At 41.0% G+C, this 21834-nt stretch overlaps 1 protein-coding gene across 1 annotated transcript in view; it reads left to right on the top strand.

Annotated features, from left to right (window-relative positions):
- SSPN (sarcospan) overlaps window positions 1-18633 on the top strand; it is a 40840-nt gene extending 22207 nt beyond the window's left edge. Inside the window, exons 2-3 of the mRNA XM_082419876.1 lie at window positions 8489-8575; window positions 14467-18633. Of these exons, the coding sequence (XP_082276002.1) occupies window positions 8489-8575; window positions 14467-14832 (453 nt within the window). The 3' untranslated portion in view covers window positions 14833-18633. The remainder of the gene's footprint in view (window positions 1-8488; window positions 8576-14466) is intronic.
- Window positions 18634-21834: the final 3201 nt, after the last annotated feature.

The raw sequence follows: 21834 nt of genomic DNA, 5'->3' as shown, positions 1-21834 counted from the left end.
AGACTATGCGATATTTGTAACCAAGACAGTATGTGTGTTATCAATTCTAAACCTGCTTAAGTTGGTAATACATTTCTGACCCCTGAAATATACTCTAAATTTGGCCTACTGTAATAAATGTATGAGTGATTCTAATTGCAATAATAATTATGGTAGTAATCACTACCAGTTATTCTCCAGCTATTTGTTAAGGTATTATACTAGACCCTTTACTTGCATTATCATTAATCCTTGAATTAACCATCAAAAGAAGGCATTATTGTTTCCATTTCATAGATAAGGAAACCAAGGCTAAGAAGAATTAAATTGCTTTGTCCAAGATCATTTAGCTAGTAAAGCAGCAGGTCAAGATTCAGGCTCTGAAGCCCACATTTCTTCCACTATGCAACACTGTCTCCTTGATTGTAGTTCTAGACTTGGTTTTAACAAAACTAAAGAAGCAGTAACCACCAGTTGAATGAACTGTTACTTGATGTTTCATGCTTTTGAGTGTTATTTTTACCTTTCTTACCTCATCTGATTATTTTTTAATCCTATTATCTTGCTTTTACCTTAAAATGCAATTTAAAATAATAATAATTAATAATAATAATAAATGTGGGGAGGGATGACTTCATCATTCTACCATATTTAAATCCTATCTGATTAACACCAAACTTTCTGTTGTCTTTAAAAAGTAATGCACAGCAGGGAAAAAAAATCACAGTTGATTCAATGTCCCTTACATTATAGAAAGCATGATAGATTTTGATGAGTGACCAGGAAGGAGGGCTTTGAATGAGCTGCTGTGGGCTGCTCATTTTTACACCTGGCCTAGCCTGGTCAGATGGCATTACCCATGGCAATCAATTTTCCTGTGCTTCAGTTTCTCTGCAAAGTGGGGCTTAAACTGTAAATTTCTAAAGAGCAATGACCATATCTTATTCTGCATATTCCTAGCGCCTACCACAATAAAAGTTGTTGAGCTCGACTCAGCTGGGGAGTGATACCTTCACTGGGGTGGCCGTGAATAACAAGATCTCAAAGATTACGTTGCCATGATTCTTACTCCATTTTCACAAATTAGGAACTGAGTACTAGGATTTCTCCCTGGCTCACTCCCCTGCACCTTTATACTGATTCTGTAGGCTGGTTTCAGGGATTCCAAACAACTAATAAAGAGTAATGTGCCAAACTTTACTCTTTAGTTACAAACTAATCCCACTTGGTAACCAGATGCTTCTAAAATAAGAGGAGGGACTCCAATGGGCAGACAGTGTGGTAGGGGTGCGGGGTGCCTAGGGCACCTCTGATGGGCTCGTGAAAGCTGATTGTGCACATCTCTTCCCAACCCTGTGCTCAGTGACTTCACATCGGTAGCTTGAAAGCAGCACTGGTAGAAGTATTTATACCATGGAAATCAGCAAGTGCTACAAATAGCAGCTCCCACCCCTACAGCTGGTTGTTAAACGTTTACCAGCACACCGATGGAGAGATGGTCCAGTTTTGGATGACTGCTTTGCTTTGGCTTGCAGTGGAGTGGGCTTTGCCTGTCAACAGTAGCAGAGTGCCACATCACACTAAGTGATGATTTAGAGATGCTCCCAAACCATCAACCACACTCGCTGAGGCCACGGGCTCTAGAATGAGGTCATATTTAAGAAGTGATGAAGACGAAGGATTTTTCCCTCCAATTTTAAGGAATTTTGCTACAATAGCCATGACTAAATTTATTTATGGGGAAACTATTGTTGTTACATCCCATTATTACTTACAATAAACAACTCTTCTATAGGAAACTCCACTAGTCAGTGTATAACTCCTAACCCCTAACCGTTCAGATAAAACCCATACTAGGCATCAGCATTTAGAAGACTATGTTTTTAGCTTAGACTAATTGTTCTCAAAGTGTGGCCTTATTTATTAGAAATGCAAATTCTCGGTCTCCACCCCAGACCTATTGGATCAAAAATTCTGGAGATAAGGGAGTTTTCACCAAGCCCTCCAAGCAACTCTGAACCACTAGCTTAGACATTGTCTTACCAGAGGCAGTGGCAATGAGAATCTAGTAAAAATGCTTAAGTTATGCTAAAATATTCTATCCCATCCTTCTGAAATCTTGATCCAATTAACATCCTTTAATAGATTCTCATGAAATATTCTTTTGTATATTATTTAAATCTCTGATAAACTATGTATTAATAAGCAATTCTCCTGAGTGAGACTGCATTCATTTGACATATTGCAATGTATCTATCATTTGTTGAAAATTATTTCTAATACTCTACCTTAAATTCTATTAAATAGGTGAAAACCCATAGAAATTCTCTTAAGAAATATCCAGAGAAATATGTACAGTTCTGCTACATCTCTTGTTGATCAACTGGCTGTGCAAATATGAGAGGAGAGTTCATCTTGTTACTATATTGACTGAAATAAAGCACTTTAAATACAAAGGTGAACAATTGATTAACAGAAATAGAGTCACATTTCAGGTACACAAATGAAAGGGGGGGATGGAAGGAGGAGAGAAACCTTGAAAGACATTTGACAGGGGAGGTTGTATTCTCCAGATAGCCCTGTCAAGCAGCTCTGTCAACAACAAAAAGAAGAAAACAAATAAATTGGAGGTTGCGTGAATGTCACAAGACCAGAATATAAATATGCCATGGAGCGAAGTAAATACCAATAATTCGCATTCTCACAGAATGTTTTAGGGTGATACCTTCTAGCTATGCCAAAATGAAAAGGAAAAAAATGAGATGTAGGTAAATCTCCAAGAGCCGGGTCCATCCACCATTCACTTTTTATTCACAATAAGCCAATCCTCAAAAGGTACCACTGCAGGAATAACACAAGCAAAGTGTGACAAGACTCAGGACTCGTACATCTAGAAATGGATTTAACATTCAGAGAACATTTCAACTCTGCTTAACTTTCTAAATCTCAAGAGAGAATGCAGTCTTCACTCTGAGCAGACAAAGAACATCTTTAGACAGAATGTGGAGTTTGCGACTTAGGTTTTCTCTTCTTGCTAAACAGCTTGCAGAAACATGCATCCAAAAACAGGTTTAAAATGATGGGATTTTTTTCTTTTTTTCACTAAAAAAATCGTTTCAAGCTTTTCTTATCAACATAATTATCCATCTGTACATGAACTAAATGTTCACAAGCTCTTCAGGGCTAGCTGCCCTTTCAGCACTAGTTTTCCCAGTGCCACCCACGTCTTGTCTGGTTTTGTGTTCAGTGATACCACCTGTCCGCCCCTGGTCCAATGGGTGCCTTCTTGAAAATCTTATGTAACTGCCTTTTTCCTCTTCCATGGCCCTCACCTCACCATATCCAGTGGAAGCCCTGGCCCAGAATCCAAGAATGTTGTCCCAGAGAGGCCTGGCGAGTATCACTACTCATTAACAAGAGCTCCTCCTTCCCCGCCCTGGGAAGCCAGAACACCCTGTCTTCCTGGTGCGCCCACGTCCTGCCCACTCAGAAAACAAGACCCTTAGTCTGGCATGAGAAATCTGGTTTCCTCCCCGTGGCCATAAAGCCTTCAGTTTTAAGTGTTCAATAAATACTACTCTTCTATAAAGTGCTTGCATTCTAAACTCCAATAAACTCTCTGATAAAGAAGTTCTAATATGCAAATCTGTAGGTAAGAAAATGAACTCCCCACCCCTCCCAGGGCTGATTGAGCCCTATCAGAAGGCCAAGAAATTAAAATATGTTGGATTGGGACTTCCCTGGTGGTGCAGTGGTTAAGACTCCTCGCTCCCAATGCAGGGGGCCCGGGTTTGATCCCTGGTCAGGGAACTAGATCCCACATGCATGCCGCAACTAAGAGTTTGCAAGCCGCAACGAAGGGGCCCACCTGCCAAAACTAAGACCCGGCGCAACCAAATAAATAAATAATAAATATCAAAATAAAATAAAATATGTTGGATTGATCCAGGCTTTATAGCAAATATCCTACACTAGGACCTAGAAGTGAAACTTCCGAAAATCCAGAAGGATGATCAGTTTCATAGTATTTAGACATGTCATGATGTACAACCAAAGTTATACGAAGTGTATTTGAGATGCTTTCTGTTCAAACTATTCAATGGTTCTTCATAACTGGGTAACTTCCTTGGCCTTTTTTTGTTTTCCCTAGACTGTTTCTGGGTGACCCAGCATTTCTGATGGTTTCCATTGCTTTAAGGGCTTATGTTCAGCTAAGACCTTTCCTGAGTTCTAGGCCCACGTGTCTGAGATTTGAGTTCATGTGGGCATTATCTGTTTCCATTCCCATTCTGCTCTTCCTCTTGTATCTTGTGCCTTACTAAACGTGAACTCCATCCACCTGTCAGCTCAAATCAGGTAGCTGAGCACCTTGCTTACTCCTCCCTCTCATTCAGCCCTCACCTCTAATCAGTTCTTAGAACCTTGGATTCTGCTTCCTTAACATCACTCAAACACACCTACTCTCGGTCCCTACTGCTACCTGAGCTCAGGCACTCATCATTTCTCCATAGATGGAGAACAGCCTCCCAGCTGGTCTTCCCTTCCCAATCCATTCTTCACAGCCACAGAGACCATTCTAAAAGGCAACGATGATCACATGATTCCCTTGCTTCAAATGTCCTAGATTGAAATAAAAGTTCCTCGTGACCTACTTCCTGCCCATCTCTACAAGCTCACCTTTGGCTTTTTCTTCCCCCATCCTCTGCACCAGAGCTCTGGGAGACCTCAATGTTTACTCTGCATTTCTCCATGCTTTTGTACTCACTAGTACTTGCTCTACTCTTCCTAACATCCTTCTGCTTAATTTCTGCTTACCTTTCAAAATCCATCTTCCTCCAGGAAGTTTCTTCAAGTTGCCTTCAGGTTAATCACCCCTTCAGTGTATTACAGCAGACACGGTCCTAAAACTTACATGGTATTGTAACTTCACTCTCCTCTCCTTCCCACTGAACTGAGAGCTCCTTGAAGGCTGAGACTGGTTTTTCACCGCTCAGTTCCTGGAGCTGTTAAAAGAGTCTGGCCTCAAAAAGAGTTCTGTCGACTGACTAAGTGAAATACTCTAGAGTGAGGTTATATGTTCTTGTGCAACTTCTTGCTGGAAACCAGGCTAAATTAAGGCTTCATAGAAGTAGACACTACTGAAGTAGAAAAATTTGTTCAAGGAAGGCAGAGTCAGATTTTTAAGATACTGGTCATTTAGGCTCGATTGTTGGAATGTGTCTCTCATGAAGACAAAGGGGAGAGTTTTGGCAATTGCCAACTTCACAATAGCCTCTAGGGACAAAGATAGTTATGTAGGAGAGAGCCTGACCCCGTGCACCTGCAGACAGATGCTAACAAGTGAGCCCAGGCACGTACTTAGGGATCTAACCATCCCCACAAGCAAGTTTAGAAGCTTCCATTGGGTTTCTTGCCAATAACCAAAAAAAAAAGGTCTTTCTTCCATTGTTTTAGTTCTGCAAATTCTTTTTTTTAAAGCATTTTTAAAATTTTACTTATTTATTTTCTTTATATTTTTGGCTGCTTCGGGTCTTAGTTGCAGCTCGAGGGGTCTTCAATGAGACACGAGGGATCTTTTCGTTGCAGCGTGGACTCTCTGTTGTGGCGTGCAGGCTTCTCTCTAGTTGTGGCGGGCGGGTTTTCTCTCTCTAGTTGTGGCTCGTGGGTTCCAGAGTGCGTGGGCTCTGTAGTTTGTGGCACATGGGCTCTCTCGTTGAGGCGTGCAAGCTCAGCAGTCGTGGTGTGCGGACTTAGTTGCCCCGCAGCACGTGGGATCTTAGTTCCCTGACCAGGGATCGAACCCGCGTCCCCTGAATTGGAAGGTGGATTCTTTACCACTGGGAAGTCCCTAGTTCCGTAAATTCTTAATTTGAAAATACATAGTAAGCCATTACAGGCCTTATCAAACTTATACCTCAATTAGATATATTGGTTAGATATATTTTTAAAAGAGTTTTGAAAAGGAACTTCATCCCTGCCTTGGAAATATGGCCACGTTGTGGGTTACACAAACAACTTCAGTGTCATTACCTCCACATCTGCCGGTGCTCTGCTGAAAAGCTGTCTCTGTGGGTCCTATCTGCTTTGTTTTCTACCCAGCCCTCTCCAGCCCACGCTTTGTCTCTGGAACTAGGAATGTCATCTCTGCTTTTAACCATCAGCCTGTCCTAATGGTGGAAAACCCTGAAAACAGCCTGTACTCAAGGAAGGCTTGGCTTCTGGCTTCACAGTCCAGTGGAAACCTAAACCTGCAACTTGGGAACCAGTGAGGGCACAAGCCACTTACTGATTTTGTAATCAAGGGGAGAATAGGATAGAGGCGCTACCTTAAAATGTTGTGTTGGCTTTGTAAATAAACAGCTCTACCACCCTAGCAGGTCCGAGGTTCAAAGCTGGCCCTGGGGGTAGGAGTTATGAGTACCACCAAACCAGCCATCTAATGACTTGCTGGGTGACTCTTAGCCACCCTTCCAACATCGTCTCTAGGAAAATTGTGCTTATCAGAAAATGCAATTTTGTTGCGTATGTTTTTCATCCTAAAGTAGAACTTAGCAACCTTTTAAGGTTTCCAAAGTTGAGTGTGAATAGGTATGCTTTGATTAGAAACTCTAAATCACAGTTTAAGAAACTCCAATGCACCACTAAAAAGAAAATCAAATCGAGTAGGTTTTATATACCACATCTTCTTCATCCATTCATCTGTCGCTGGACACTTAGGTTGCTTCCATGTCTTGGCCATTGTAAATAGAGCTGCAATGAACATTGGGGTGCGTGTATCTTTTCGAACTAGTGTTTTCTCTGGGGAGATATATATATATATATATATATATATATATATATATATATATATATAATGGAACATTATTCAGCCATAAAAAGGAATGAAATAATGCCATTTGCAACAATGGATGGACCTAGAGATTATCACATTAAGTGAAGTAAGTCAGACAGAGAAAGCAAGATATCATATGATATGACTTATATGTGGACTCTTAAAGATGATATAAATGAACTTATTTACAAACCAGAAATAGACTCACAGACATAGAAAACAAACTTATGGTTACCAGAGGGGATAGCGGGGGGTGAGGGGGTAGATAAACTAGGAGTTTGGGATTAGCAGATACACACTACTGTATATAAAGTAGGTAAACAACAAGGACCTATTGTATCACATAGGGAACTATATTCAATGTCTTGTAATAATCTATAACGGAAAAGAACCTAAATATATATATAAATAACTGAATCACTTTGCTGTACACCTGAAGCTAACGCAACATTGTAAATTAACTACACTTCGATTTAAAAAATTGTTTTAAAAATGGAGTATGTTTTCTCTCAAAGTTGCCATGCCTCCTGCCAGCCTTCTTTGGGTCAGGTGCACCCCCCCACTCTTTCCATCACTGACATTCAAGAACTTGGAGATGGCTTTCTATTTCTCCCACTCCAGTGTCCTCCCACTGGTCATGCAATAGCCAAGATGTATACATTTTACTTTTACTACACCTTTCCTCTCACCTCTTTCTCTGACTTTGCCCACCACCCTCTGAGCTCTGGCTCACCTGATAGATTAATCTTGCTTAGATTAGTAAAATAAGATTCTGATGTTCTCATCGCCAACCCACCCAACACCACTGCTCATTTTCCAGAAACATGTCTTGAATCATGTCATTCCCCTGCTCAGAAATGTTCAAGGGAACCCCACTACTTCCTAAATCAGTTCTACATCCCCAGACTTTCCACCTACATTTTCTGCTCTATATTTTGTTATTTCAACTGTAGATACATGTTTGCTATTCTTTCCACACACGGTCCTGCGTCCGCCTACGCTCATACTGTTTCACCCAAGCTACCTGGTTTGAGGGCTGGTTCCATCATTTACTAGCTTTGTGCTTCTGTTTCCTCATTTATAATATGAGGGTCATAATAGCACCTACTTCATAGGGGTTTGTGCTGATTACTTGAAGAAATCCATACAAAGGCCTTAGAAGAGCCGCAGCACAAAGTAAGTATTCAGTAACTGGTAGTGATCATTATTATTATCACCATCCCTTTCAAGGACCATTTCAAATCCACCTCTTTAGTGAAGGCTTTTTTAATTGCCCAATTCAATGTTATTTTTTTCTTCTTTTTGTACTTCTCTGAATAGCATTTGACACAGAATGCCCTGCCTTAGAATAGTGTGTGCACTTATCGTGGCCTGGCCTGGACCGTACAGTTACTGAGGTTGAGGAAATTTTGTTCATCATTGTATGCGCTGAAGGACCTTGTACAGCACCTGGCACATCAAAAGGACTTAATAAATACTGGCTAAATTGAAATAAATTGATTTTCCTAGTTTTAAAACTCTGTTCCACAAGCTGAGGAAAAATAGCACATAAAGATAAGCAAATGAAATGAACACCTTGATAACAAGGACGTTACTGGTGAAAGACACTGAGATTGATGTCATTAGAATGCACAGCTTTCCTTGATAACAACCTTTCATCCCTGTTCTCCATTGCAGGTCTGCTTAGTGGCCTATCTTGGTTTGTTTATGCTTTGTGTCTCCTATCAAGTTGACGAACGGACATGTATCCAGTTTGCCATGAAAGTAAGTTGTCATTTTTCTTTCTCTTTTATCATCACATAGAAGGAAACACGAGTACAAAATTAAGGAGGACTTTTTAAGGGGTTGTATATCTGATTATTCTAGAAATTGCATTTTTAGACAGGCCAAAAAATGTTTTAGGAGGGCATTCATCCAGGCCCCAAAGGTAATGCTGATTTATTTTTTTTTAAGTCTTAATTTCCATGAACTGGATTGGCACGGAGCATATGAAGTGCCCTCCAATGCCCTTAAAAGGAAAATTGAAAATTCATCAGTTCAGCAAAACACTTGGCCAGGGAAAAAGTGTCTATATCAGTGCCCACTTCCCCATATTGGGGTTTTTTTTAAGAATGTTTTAATAATGAAGCAGTCTAAGTGTATTTCCCTTGGTAGGTGGGATCACTGAGACAGAAAAAGTACATTGGGTACATCCAAATGACCTGTGCCAAGAATCTGAGGGCAAAGGCAGGAGGTTGGGGTATGCTTGGTTTAACAAGTGTGTGTGCCTTTCCTTGAGTGCCTTTTTTTTTAGAGACACTGCGTTTGCTTGGAGCCAATTCAAGTACACAGCATTTTCACTGCACAGTAGAATCTGCTCCAAAGGGAAACACAGACACACCCTTTCAGAGTTTAGGGAGATAAACACCCCACTCAGAAATCAGAGTTAGTAGAAATCAAATTCCTACATTTTCTTTCAACTCCTGTAGCAGAGAACAAAAAGCTTTCTGTAATGTTGGTTTTGTTTTGTTTGGGGTTTTTTTGGGGTCTAGTCACATTGTCTCTTTTCTTCTATAAGAAAACACATAAAAACTGGATACTCTTTTGTAAGATGTTAGTATATTCTAGTATATTGATATAAAAGCTATTGACATAAAAAAGCAATGTGCTCATATATACATACATATATATATATTTGTCATGTCATAAAAGAGTAATTAGTGAATAAAATATTCAAATTATTTTAACTAGCAAAAAGAAACTGGCTACACAAAATGTATGCTATGATCCTACGGAAATTAAACAAATAGCTCTTATGTGCATAGAAAAAATAGTTTCTCTGAGTGGTGGGATTATACCTACATTGTGTAGTCTTTTTCTTCAATTTTGAGATGTTCTTCAATAGTTAGATGTAACTCTTCTAATTTAAAAATTCAATGGATGCTATTTTAAAAATTGATAGAGTTACAATTTTGGTGGATATGCCCCCCGCCCCGACCTTGGAAATTTTACTTTTTCTGTCTGAGGGTGTCCCTTAAAAGAAGGCCAGATAGAGCAGACATCAGTGCATGTTTACTTTTTTGGTAGAAGTCTGAATAAACTGCAAGGCTTAGTGATGATTTTTTTTTTTAAAGCCTAGTAAGAAATGATCTGTTAAATTATGGGAATTTCATTCATTAGGTAAAAAGGGCTCTAAACTAGGTTCACCAGTTTCTGTGAAATGCCCTCATCCCCCTCTCCACCATGATCCCAGCAAACAGCAGAAACATCTTCACAGAGGCCCCTAAAGCCATCTCAACGTCTGCATTTAAAATAAGGAGCAAGGACAAAAAAATTAAAAAATAAAAAAGTCACTGCCAATGTCAGCCAGACTGAGAATTCACCACTAGGAAGATCTCATTAACTATCTTTTTTTTTCACCTGTGACAGACACTGACAAATACAGAGGTACTTTTCTCTTCTCCTGAATGTGACCTTTAGTGATGCTTGCTGCCAGCTCTCTAAGGTGCCCGCTATATTACCTTCAGGTCGAAAATGAGCTCCGTCAATCTCCAGGTTTTCCAAAGGCACAACAGGTTACAGCGGACTTCCCTTGTGCTCCTCACATCATTTGGGGGAGAAGGAATAAAATGCATCTTCATGAGGTGTTTCTCACTAGCAAAACCGCATTTTGGTGCTTACGTGTTGATAACCCTGGACCAAGCTTTGGTGGCGAATTTATTTCCTTCTGTTGAACGCCCAGATAGTCAGGACAAGCAATACAGGGGTGATGCCCGCGCTCACTGCAGCCTGCGCTAGCACGCGCGCGTGCACACCCACACACCCACACACGTCCACACACGTCCCTTTTCCTTACAGACAGTGGCCACAGGGGCTTGTCTTTTCATCTCAAGCTAGCACAGTCTTCTCTGGCGGCCCTTTGGCAAGCCCTGTAAGCCGCCGGCGCCTTCCATCTTTCTCCCCGGGCTCTGCTCCCAAGTTCTGCTCCTGGGCTCGGCGGGCCATCCGGCCGCTGATTGGGCCTCCTGCCTATCCTCTTGGCCCTGTTTTCTCGGGGCTCACCTTGATGATTTTCAGAAACGTGTCTGGTTCGTGTGCGTGCAAAAACACTCCGGGGCACATTCCCCACGAGGGCATTGCAGGCGCAGTGGCCCAGGGCCCACATCCAGGAGGCCCCCGGGCTACCTCCGCAGCCTCCTGCACATCGAGGAGCAGAGGGGCTTTACCATGCCTGCCACCGGGAAGGTAATTAAATCGAAGCCGAACCGCCCTCCTCCCGAAGCCTCTGAACGTTGAAGCGGCGGCCGGGTACCAATTAGAGGCGGCGAGCGCGGGGCGCGCCCGGGCGCTGGGGTTACATAAGCGCCGGGGGCGTCCGCCTCCGCCCGCTGCGCAGTGCCGGCCGCCCGGACTGACACAGGCAAGACAGATGCGTCCCGAGCCCCGCTGGTATCAAAATATATTTGCTGGCCTTCCCAAGGTCATCGTAAACACTCTTATTGATAGTTATTCGTGCCGTATAGGTAAAACAAGCCACTTGATTTTAAATTACAGATTCTGACCCAGAAGCTTGTTGCTGTCAGCTGAGTTAAAAGCCGCGAAGGAAAAATGCTACAGCGCTGCAGATGTAGCCCACAGGCCTTGGCCGATCAAGTCTATATTTATGTCTTGAAATGGATAAGAAACTTGATTCCGTGGCTCACTCTTGCTTACTTGGCCCGATGCTTTCCTGCAGTGGGAGAGGCAGAATCACAATGTGTGAGCTCATGCACCAATGAAAATGTATTCATATTTAAAGGAGCTGAGGGGCATGGCTTTTGTTTGTGCTCTTGAGGCTTCTAGCATATTTAAGATGCTCAATTAAAAGTGAGCAGTCTCTGTGCTTGTGTAAATGTGCACGTCCTTTCTACAAGCCAAGGGTGTGTTGTTACTCCCACGTGACATAGAATAACACAAAGCCAGTATAGGGTTGATATCCTAAAAGTCCTGAGAACTGGCAGCTCTTTCCAAGGCTACTAATGTGTTTATTCATTTCAAGAATACTTAAATAGTGCTACTGCCTACCAGCCACTGTTCTAAGCCCTTTACATGTATCAATTCTTTTGATCCTTAGAGTAATCCTGTGACTTAGGTGCTAGATGAAGAAACAAAGGTACCCATGCGATTGATTTAATTTGCCCAAGGTTCATAGTTATGGAGGGGAGAACGGGGATTCTCACTCAGGCTGTCTGCTCCCCAGTCCATGCCTGTAACCATCACCAGGCACTGCTGTGTACTTGGTAGAAGTCTTGGGCAAATCTTTTGCTCTTTGGGCCCAAAAGTTATCTTTTAAGAAGAGACAAAACTCTCACTTCAGCAAACGGATTTTTGTGATGGTTATGAGAGAATATTTTTTGCAGCTATTTGAATAATTTACAGATCGAGAACGAGGGATTATTGTCATTGTTTCAAGATAATGCCCCGGTGGATGTTATAGAAATTCTCTATCTTAAGGATGAGTGTGTGGGAGAGAGTTATGACAGGACCTCCGTAGTCCCATCCACTGATGGCAATAAAGTGTATGAAGAAAACTCCAACTGGGGCCATTCTGCTAAGCAGATGACTCTCAGGTGAAAAATTATCCCTTAATTTGGGCCCTCCCTGCTGGCATAGTCACTCATGTCTCTGTGTTCCCAGAGCAAATAGTTCCCAGTTCCCTGACGCCGGCACTGGAAATGCAGCTGCCATGGGCAGGCACGCACGACACGGCCAGCACAATTTAATTCGGCCCTTGGCATCAGAGTTTGAAGTCAGTCGTCGCCTGAATATTTCAAAACAACCCAGAATAATTCAAATATCCTGCCCCAATGGCCCCACAAAATAAATCCATACTTTTTAGCCCAAGAACTACTTTTTTTTTTTTTTTTTTTGCAGAAAATATGGCCACTGAAAATTTGGGCGACAGGCAGGACCAAGGTGATGCACTCAATAGCACAGATTAAATATTTCCTCTTAAATTTTTGAAACGGTGCCACTGTGTGTTTTTCTGGTTCCCTTCCTCCAAGGGAGGCTAAACGTGTTCAGTATAAGTTATCCTTGTTATGTCCCTGAGATAGATGTTTCCATAAACTATTTCACAGATGAAGAAATGTGGGTTGTATTTGACAATCCTTCGTATGATTTGAAAATGAAAAAGAGAGTGCGTGTTTAAGATATTTTTGATGAGAAGATCCAAAGAACCCCTGCGCTCTTTGCTCGTGCAGCCATAGGAAGATGAAACGGGTCCACTCTCTTCCTGTGTCCGCAGTGAAGCTTCCAGGCAAACCAGACACATGCTCAGGGCAACCACACACACACACACACACACACACACACACACACACACACACACACACCAGTCAAGAAAGAAAAAATAAAATTTTAAGTATTCTATATTTAAGGCTTGAAAACATTTGAAATTGTCCCTGTGTGCAAAATCACTCATCTGGAGGACTTATGCACACATATTTTATAATCTTGCATACGTGTTTTTATTTTGAGTTGCAATTAGTTGGAGGCGGGGCGGAGGGCATAATCTTTTCAGAGTAACTTTCATCTGAACCTGGACGTGACTAATCTTCCTCTGAAGAGTTCACGTTCAGCAGAATTGCTCTATGAGCAACTTCTGACTATGAGAATGTAAATCTTGCACTAAGAACTGGGTTCAGTACACCAGTCCCAACAGCTGGGTACTGTGTTCCTTATCTAGATCCTCAGTAGGTCGGGCCATTAAGAGAAAGGTTTTCAGTAGGGAAGTCCAATCACAAGATTTCTTGTTCTGTAAAATGGTTTACATTGTGGCCATGTCAACAAGAACCCACAATTTTTGATCAAAATACTTCAGGTGTAGGGTAAATGTCTGAGTTGTTCAGGGATGCCATGGTTCTTTAGTAGCAGAGTTAGAACTTTAACCAGACTTTTCCATTCCAAGGCTAACACATAAGCCAACGGTGTTCAGAACCTCGGTGGCCGAGGGACCATTTACAGCTTATTTTTATGCTCAGAAACTACATGGTTATAGGTGGACTTGGGATGAGACTTGTAGGTGATCAAGTCACCTACCTTCTGGAACCATAATTTTTTTTTCTCCCACCAACCTCTCACTGGGGATCCTGGCCTTCCTGGACATAGTTTGGCAACCACTCCATTGAATATAGTCTTTTTTATTAACCCATGTTGCTAGTTGACCAATCATTGCCAATTTTGGCCAACACAGTGTTGACATTGAAGAAATTTGTTCTCTACTTCCTAGTCTTGTTTCAGTCTTTGTATCAGCAGTTGTTAAGGTCAAAACAAGCACAGTATGCCTTTCAGGGATGGCTTTTGTGTTTGGGCGTCATCTAAGCTGCCTGCTACATCCATATACAAACATCCCCAAATCAAGCAAATAATGTTGGCTCAATTCATGAAAAACACCCGACATCTGTACGACGAATTAAAATATGATCAGAGTTTTTCAGATTGTGACCAGATTGCTCACTAACAGTCCATAACGAGCCATTGCCGTGTCTTGGGTACCATGTTTCTGAGGAGAGACAGCCCCTCCATCAGGGGACTTCTTGGGAGAGAAGAAGAAGAAGAGCTTTTCTTTTTTAGCTTTGTCAATAGTCATCCAACGCTCTCCGTAACTGGGAAGGTTTTCTTCTGCTTTCTTGCAGCTCTTGTACTTCCTGCTGAGCGCCCTTGGCCTGACGGTCTGTGTGCTGGCCGTGGCGTTCGCCGCTCACCACTATGCACAGCTCACACAGTTTACCTGTGGAACCACGCTCGACGCCTGCCAGTGCAAACTGCCCTCGTCCGAGCCCCTCAGCAGGACCTTTGTGTACCGGGATGTGACTGACTGTACCAGCATCACTGGCACTTTCAAACTGTTCTTACTCATCCAGATGATTCTGAACTTGGTCTGCGGCCTTGTGTGCTTGTTGGCCTGCTTTGTGATGTGGAAACACAGGTACCAGGTCTTTTACGTGGGTGTCAGGATGTGTTCCCTGACAACTTCCGAAGGTCAGCAGCCAAAGGTCTGACATTCTTGCTCTCAGGTGGGAGAGAAAACAGCACCCTGACTAGCTGAGCTTTTTTTAAAAAGGAAAAAAAGGGAAAGAAAATGAAGAAAAAATGAAATTTGACCATAACTAATATTCACTGTTCTAAATGAATATTTTTATATTTTTCAGGAAATGAAAGAGCATTTCCTCAGGTTTCCATAGTATTTTTTTTTAAAATTCTTAAGATCTAAACTGACTTTGGGATATTAAAAGAACGTGGTACAGGGAAAGAATGGTATAGCACTATCTTTAAAGTCTGGAGTCTATTCCTAATACTCATTTTATCTATTACTGATATAATCTTCTTTCCTGTTAGTCCAGTTTGATTTGGACAGTTTCAGACCCACTTGCTAAATTTTGTAGGATCTTCCTTCAGGCCTTTCCCCCCTCCCGCCGTGATCCTCACTACGACTCAGAGAAAGGCAGGGGGCAGGAGGAGGGGGAGAGCTGAACAGCCAGCGTGTCTTTCTCATTTTCCCTGGTAGAGATGTCTTCAAGGCATGAAACAGCTTAAAAGAGCAGAATAGAAAAGGAAGAGACTTTGCAAAAGGCTAAATAATTACAAACACCTGTGTTGGGGCCCCTGGCCTTTTTCTTCTGCTCCCTTATTTTGGATCTGTAAATAGATCACTTAGTGAATGCTTTGGGTGATTGTCTGCTTCTCAGTAATTGAAAGCTGGTGGTAGTTGTATTCTTAATGATATAGAAGGTTTAAAAATAATTACATTATGCTTCTATTCTGTCACCTAAAACAAATCATTAAAACTAATTTCTAGCTAATTGTTAATTATAATTATGCTCAGAAGTCTATTTAATGAGCCCTGGCTGTACTTATGTGGCACTGTCGGTATTTGGAGAAATTACTCTCACAAGAGAGGAGGCTTAAAGATTCTTTCTTCTGAAAGCCAAGCTTTACAAGGGAGAAAAAAAAAATTTTTTTTTTTTTATTAATAGCTCAGGTTAAAAATACTCATTTAAATGGAAACAAGAGCATTTGTAATGGGAAATGTTTATACAAATAGCACATTTGTGATATGTTGTAAAGTATCTCTCTTGGCAGCTAAGTACTTTTGATGAAGATTGAGTAATGCTGAAGTGTCCCATTCATGAAATTATATTTGATATGTAATCTTATTATTGATTTGTATGCACAGTCAACTAGAGCCTTAAACTAATGTTTTCTGAGGTCCTTATTTGAACATTTGGCCGTTGACTTGGAGGGTAGTTTTTGGTTTTGTTTTGAAGTGACTGCGACTTAAAAGAGCACAGCTACCCTATGGTGGGAGACTTTTCTCTCTAGTTATTGTTATCAGTGAATTTGGAACAATATCAATGTTTTAAGGAAGGAGCTCAGAATGCAAATTCATGTAGCATAAATGTTACCAAAAACTTTCTCTATTAGTATGCTCTGTTGAAAGCAGAAATTCAAGATAATTGAGCTTAATTTGCTTCTCCACATTGCCTATTGATATATTTTACTAATCATTAAATCCTACTCTAAAAAAATCATTTCCTTGTTTGCCTTAAGAGGTATATGAATAATTCCATCGATTGTGACAATAGTGTCGATTATTACATGATATGAATATCCAAATAAAAAGGGTTAAGTTAGTTGGAGAATTGTAAATATTTTATGCCCTCCAGATAAAACACCTGATAGATGTTAAAACTTTTTTATGTATTGACTTGCTTTAAAAATGGCCTTCCTACACACTAGCTCAGGCCAAAAATGCACATCGGGGGCTTAATGGATGACTCTGGAGCAGAGGTTTGATACACAAAAATTACATCAACACACACCAAGCCTCCTGATGATGACCTAAAAAAATACTTTGTACCCTGTTAAAAAAATTCCAATAACTGAATCCATTTTGATTTTGACAGTTTCCTACAAAAGAAAATGACTGATAATCTGTGGGCTCTTTTTTAAAGAGTGAGAAACCAGTGCTTTAATGCTAATGACTATGAATAAGGCATCATTGGAATCACATCCTGAATACCTTAAACAATTTTTTATAGCAAACACTACAAATTTTTCTATCAGAAAATTAAATTCTACACAACACTAAGGTGCTCTATGCTTTACAAGCGATTCACAGGGTATTTCAAATGGTAGAATAACTCTGGCTTATGTGCTTCCTTTTTCTAAATAATGCAACCAGTAAGAACTGACATGGTGATAAGCTTGGTAATAATCAGGAGATATATATATATATATATATATATATATATATATATATATACACACACATATATATAATGTGTATATATATAATGTGTGTATATATATATATACACATTATATATATATATATATATAAAATATATATATATATATATATATAAAATATATATATAATGGGGATTTTGCTATTGGTGCTTGAATCATTCTTAAATCCCTAAAGAGAGAAAAAATTCATAAGTGAAGGAGAAACAAAAAATAAAATGAAAAAATTAGAAAGGAAAGAAAGAAAAGATTTCTGTGCTGCAAACTCACTGTGTATTGATACATGTGAGAATTGTGTTGCATGAATAACAAACTGCTTTGAGCTGGATTTGAAGTATTTTGAGGCTGTGTTTTGCAAATATTGAAGTTACAGTAATGGCAACAGAAAAGGAACAGATACCGAGCTTTACACTTAGCAAAATGTTACATTTAAAATCTGACAAGGTGCCAAGATGGTGACTGTCTCTTCTAAACCATAAAACAGTAAGATTTGCACAATCCTCCTTCTCTTCCACCTCCTTTAGGAGAATTAAATGAATCAAGACTTTGGAAAGAAGGCGAACAGCCGGGACTTGGCAGCACTTGAAATAGGAGGAATACAGCAGCCTAAATGTGCAGACTTTGTAACTGAGCCCACCCAATCGGTCTGTGCCTTCACATGACCACCATCTGTGCCTCCCTCGCTCCATCCAAATTTGTGCAGGCAGATCCCTGGAGCCATTCCTAAAAATATAGCTACACCAGGCCCTAGAAACTGTAGTCAAGTAACAGGCCTAACTTTTTTCCTTCCTTGAGTTAAATCTCGATAAGATCTCTTTTGAGGGGCTTTCAGCTGCAGACATCAGTGTGTTCTGACAGCGAGAACCCGTTATGTGTTTTCTATTTGTATCCAGGACATTAGAATCTGTTCATATTCTCATACTTCCTCTCTTGCATGCAGTATATCTGCAATATGTTTATAGATTTGTTTAGTAAAGGGTGGGGTAGAGGGTATCCGAGGGAGATTCCAGGGGACAGCGGTGGATCGGTTAATGATGGTCAGAAATGAACTGAAAAGTTGCCCTGAAAAACTAATTGCATCCTATCATGAAGCATACCTTTACATTTTTCTAGTGATTGTCGCTGAACCATTGCTGTGCAGCCATACACACAGCCTGTGAATCAGGCTGGCCCTCAGTTCTTACTGTACTCAAAGAACTTGATCATGTTTTTAGATGTACGCTGTGTTTTCAGGGTAGTGTTACAAAGAGCCGATGGCCACATATATTGACTCACAGTGGAAACATTCATTTGGATAAAGGTTCAGTGGTTCAGCCTGTGAAATGAATACCTTGATTGGTTTCTTCTAATTTTCTAGTATTTCATTATCTCAAACAATTATCCCCTTCGAAAATATTGGTCTGTACTTTGGTGTTGTAGTTTTGTTCTTCTGGCATTGAGGGTGTGATGAGTAGAAAACAAAGTGTTTCCTACACGTTTAAGGCGGTTGTTTTTAAGGGGGTGTGTATACTGAAGATTTTCTTTGTTAATAAAATTTTCATAATCTCTGAAAACTCCTTGTTTGGATGTGTTTTAAGGTGATGGTACGTTGCACATGAACTGGTCTACATAAAATCTCTCAACTTAGTGTTTATAGCAAAAATCTGGGTTTGGAATAGACAAGGACCAATATGCATTTTGACTCCTTTGTTCCTGGGGCTGTCTCTCTTTCGGTACATTGTCGAAGTCAAGGCTGTAAATGCTCCCCAGGCAAAGGGAGCCTGAGCTGGAAAAAAAATGTTGCAGAAGATGCTTCGAATGCTGATCTTCATTTACACCTATTAATATCAACTAAAGCTTGCCCTAAAGAATGGGATACATGTCGAATGTTATAGGCGCAATCATATACGACATTGAATTATATGGAAAAACAGACAGCCTATTCCATTTCAAATCTGAAAACAAGGGCTCCTTCTTACCAACTCTGAGACAATTTAAATAGTTGATTATACTGTAAAATGCAGTGGTTCTTTTTCTCTAATTTAGTTAGAAAAGCTTGTAGAGTGCCAAAGGAAAGGGATAATGATTTAGGACACATGCTCTGAGCTGGACTTCCTATCCTTCGTCCTAAGGCTGCAGGTCCTAGGGTTGGAAATCTGACTGCCACTTTCTAGCTATGTGACTTTGGACAAACCATTTAGTCTTTAGTTTCCTTATTTGTAGAGTGGAGAAAAGTGTAACTGCCTCACAGCCTCATGGGAAAGGTTAAATGAAATAGCACTTAGCAAAGTGGCTCATAGCAGTGGCTTGATAAATATTTGGTTTCCTCCTTCCAGCTGGGTTCTACATAGCCTTCTCGTTGATGCCAGCTCCAGTCCCCACATCCAACTAGAAAAGTGTCTCTGCGTTGCTGTCCCCTTCTGGGACTTCCTTTTTATAAGCCAGAAACTCTATCAAATGGGCCTCAAAGAGAAATTCTGCTTTTAAAATAAGATAGTACCAATCTTACTGACGATGTGCATGGAATCATGTGCTGGCTGGATCCCTATTTGTCGGTTTACACATCTGGGTGTTACTTGAATGTGGCCACCTTCTCTCAGCTCTTCTCTCAGGCAGAAGTAGAAGCTGAGACATTTCTCCTGATTTTCATAGCCCTTTGAATTTAACGTAACAGAAGCGTGTTTAACCCCAACTTTTAAAAGTGAAGCTTTATTGAGCTTTGGTACATTATCGGTCTACTGCATGTTAGGTTGTAACATACAATCCCTCATTTATTTAAAAACCAACCATCAAGCACCTTTAATGTGTTTGACTCTGTGGATCACTGATTCTCATCCAAGAATCATAAAAGGGTTTCCTTTTGAGTATAGTCAGAAAATACCAGCTGGAACTTCATTCTCCAGGCTGGATAGGAAAACATATGAATTTTTAAATTGGTGGCAAATTTAATTATTAAAATACTACAGCCAGAAATCTACTTTTTCCCTTGACAGGGTCTATCTATCTTTGTAGTTCATGACAAATTATTATAAATTATTTTTTCATTTGACAGATTCATCTTTAATAAGTTAGTATTTATGAAGTGCAGGACTAATATCAGCTATTGCACTTTTAGAATTCAGATTGTAAGCAAATGAAAATAAAACTAATACATTGGGATGATGCCAGCTTGGAGACAACAATTCATTCTTCTAGTTCTTTCCAACAGATATTTATATGTTTATCGACCCCTCCCAAAGCATGGGTTTTAGAGGAAGTCTTTTCCTGTTTGGAAAGGTCATCAGAAAGATCCCGTGGGATGTATACTCAGCTGTTATTCTTGGGGAAAAGCAGATACTAGGGCAAGAATCCAAATACACGATTTCAACTGAGACATGAAGCCTTTTGTTTAACAAGACCCTGTGATTGGGGCGAGGGGTGGGGGGATGGGGGGTGGGGAGGTCTGGAGATTCATTTGTGGGACCTGTGCTGCTTCTTCCTCTTCCACATGGATCTTGCTGGAGAAGGAGGCAGGGGTCCCCCGGAAGCTCCTGCCAGGAATTGCGGAGGAGGCTTGGACAGTGCCTGAGGAGGGGCTAAACAATAAGATGTCAGCGGGCACTTTGGGGTCCCTGAACCTGGACACTTTGGAGATATCTCTCTCTGGGTGGGGTGCACTGTCTACTCTGTTTGGCTTTCTACTCAGACCCTTCTCCCCCACAAGCTCAGCGTGTTGTCTTTCTGACCAGGTGTCCTTGTAGAGAGCAAGAGGATGATTCTCAAGGACCACAGGAAGCAGTGGCACTTGTGACCAGAGAAGATGACTGTAATCTCATGAAACCCACCCCCAGCTCTTCTCCCTACATCTTCCTAGGCATGTGTTTAATAGACTATTGGTACCTAGGGCAGTGTGAAAGTGGTGTGCCAGCCAGAGTGAACTGTCAAGTAGAGGGACCAGAGTCTGAAAATTATGGGATTAAAGTTGTCACTCGCCTCAATGGATTATTTTTACTTCTCTTTCAGTCAGGATAGAATTCACATATTCTTACAAAATAGGCAATGTTCCCACAGATACCTTTATGGGTAAGAGTAGACTTACAATTTTTTATTAAAACTTTTTTCTAGATTGCAACAAAAGTGACCAAAGGATGGTTATACAACTGAAAGGAGAGAGAGAGCTTAGTTATTTTAATATAGAGAAGTTTAGAATGTGGGACATGGAGCTTGGTTATACGTAGCCAGTGGCTGGGAACGTCCCCTCGGACAAACGTAGGGAGAAGTGACATCTTGAGTGTATCTGGGGGTGGATGAGTGGACCACGAGCGAGAACCTGGACTCCATTTGGCCTAGCTTGGCTTAGAGTAAAAGCAACCATCCTGTTCCAACCCTCACAGCCGCCGCTGCCAGATTTCCACGTTGCCCAGACAGCTCTGGGTCAAGTGACCAAGAAGGCCACCTCCACTTCTGGGAATGTATATCCCTCTCTTCCAGAGAAGAGACTGCTCTCCCCACCACCTCATTCCACAGCCAAACCTCCCCCTCCTTCATGCCCTGGCCCACGTCTATGAGACTCAACTAAGGTGTTGTTAAGTCCTGTGCTGGGGGTGAAGACCTTAAGTACAGAGATCCCTATAAGCATGGTTTTCATTTCCATAAGTGATTCCTAAAGATCAGAAAACGTCTGTGGTGCAGAGAAAGGAGGTGTGATGCCCCGGAGGGGAGCCTTGCCCAGTTGTCCTCCCAACCCGACCCTGTAGGCAGCCATCTACTCTGTCTGGGCAGAGGAAACAGAGTTT

The sequence above is a fragment of the Balaenoptera physalus genome (genome assembly GCF_965194825.1).
Source record: "Balaenoptera physalus genome assembly, chromosome: 13".
Lineage (NCBI taxonomy): Eukaryota > Metazoa > Chordata > Mammalia > Artiodactyla > Balaenopteridae > Balaenoptera > Balaenoptera physalus.
The sequence above is the reverse complement of the archived record's forward strand: the minus strand, read 5'-3'. Positions and strand labels throughout refer to the sequence as shown.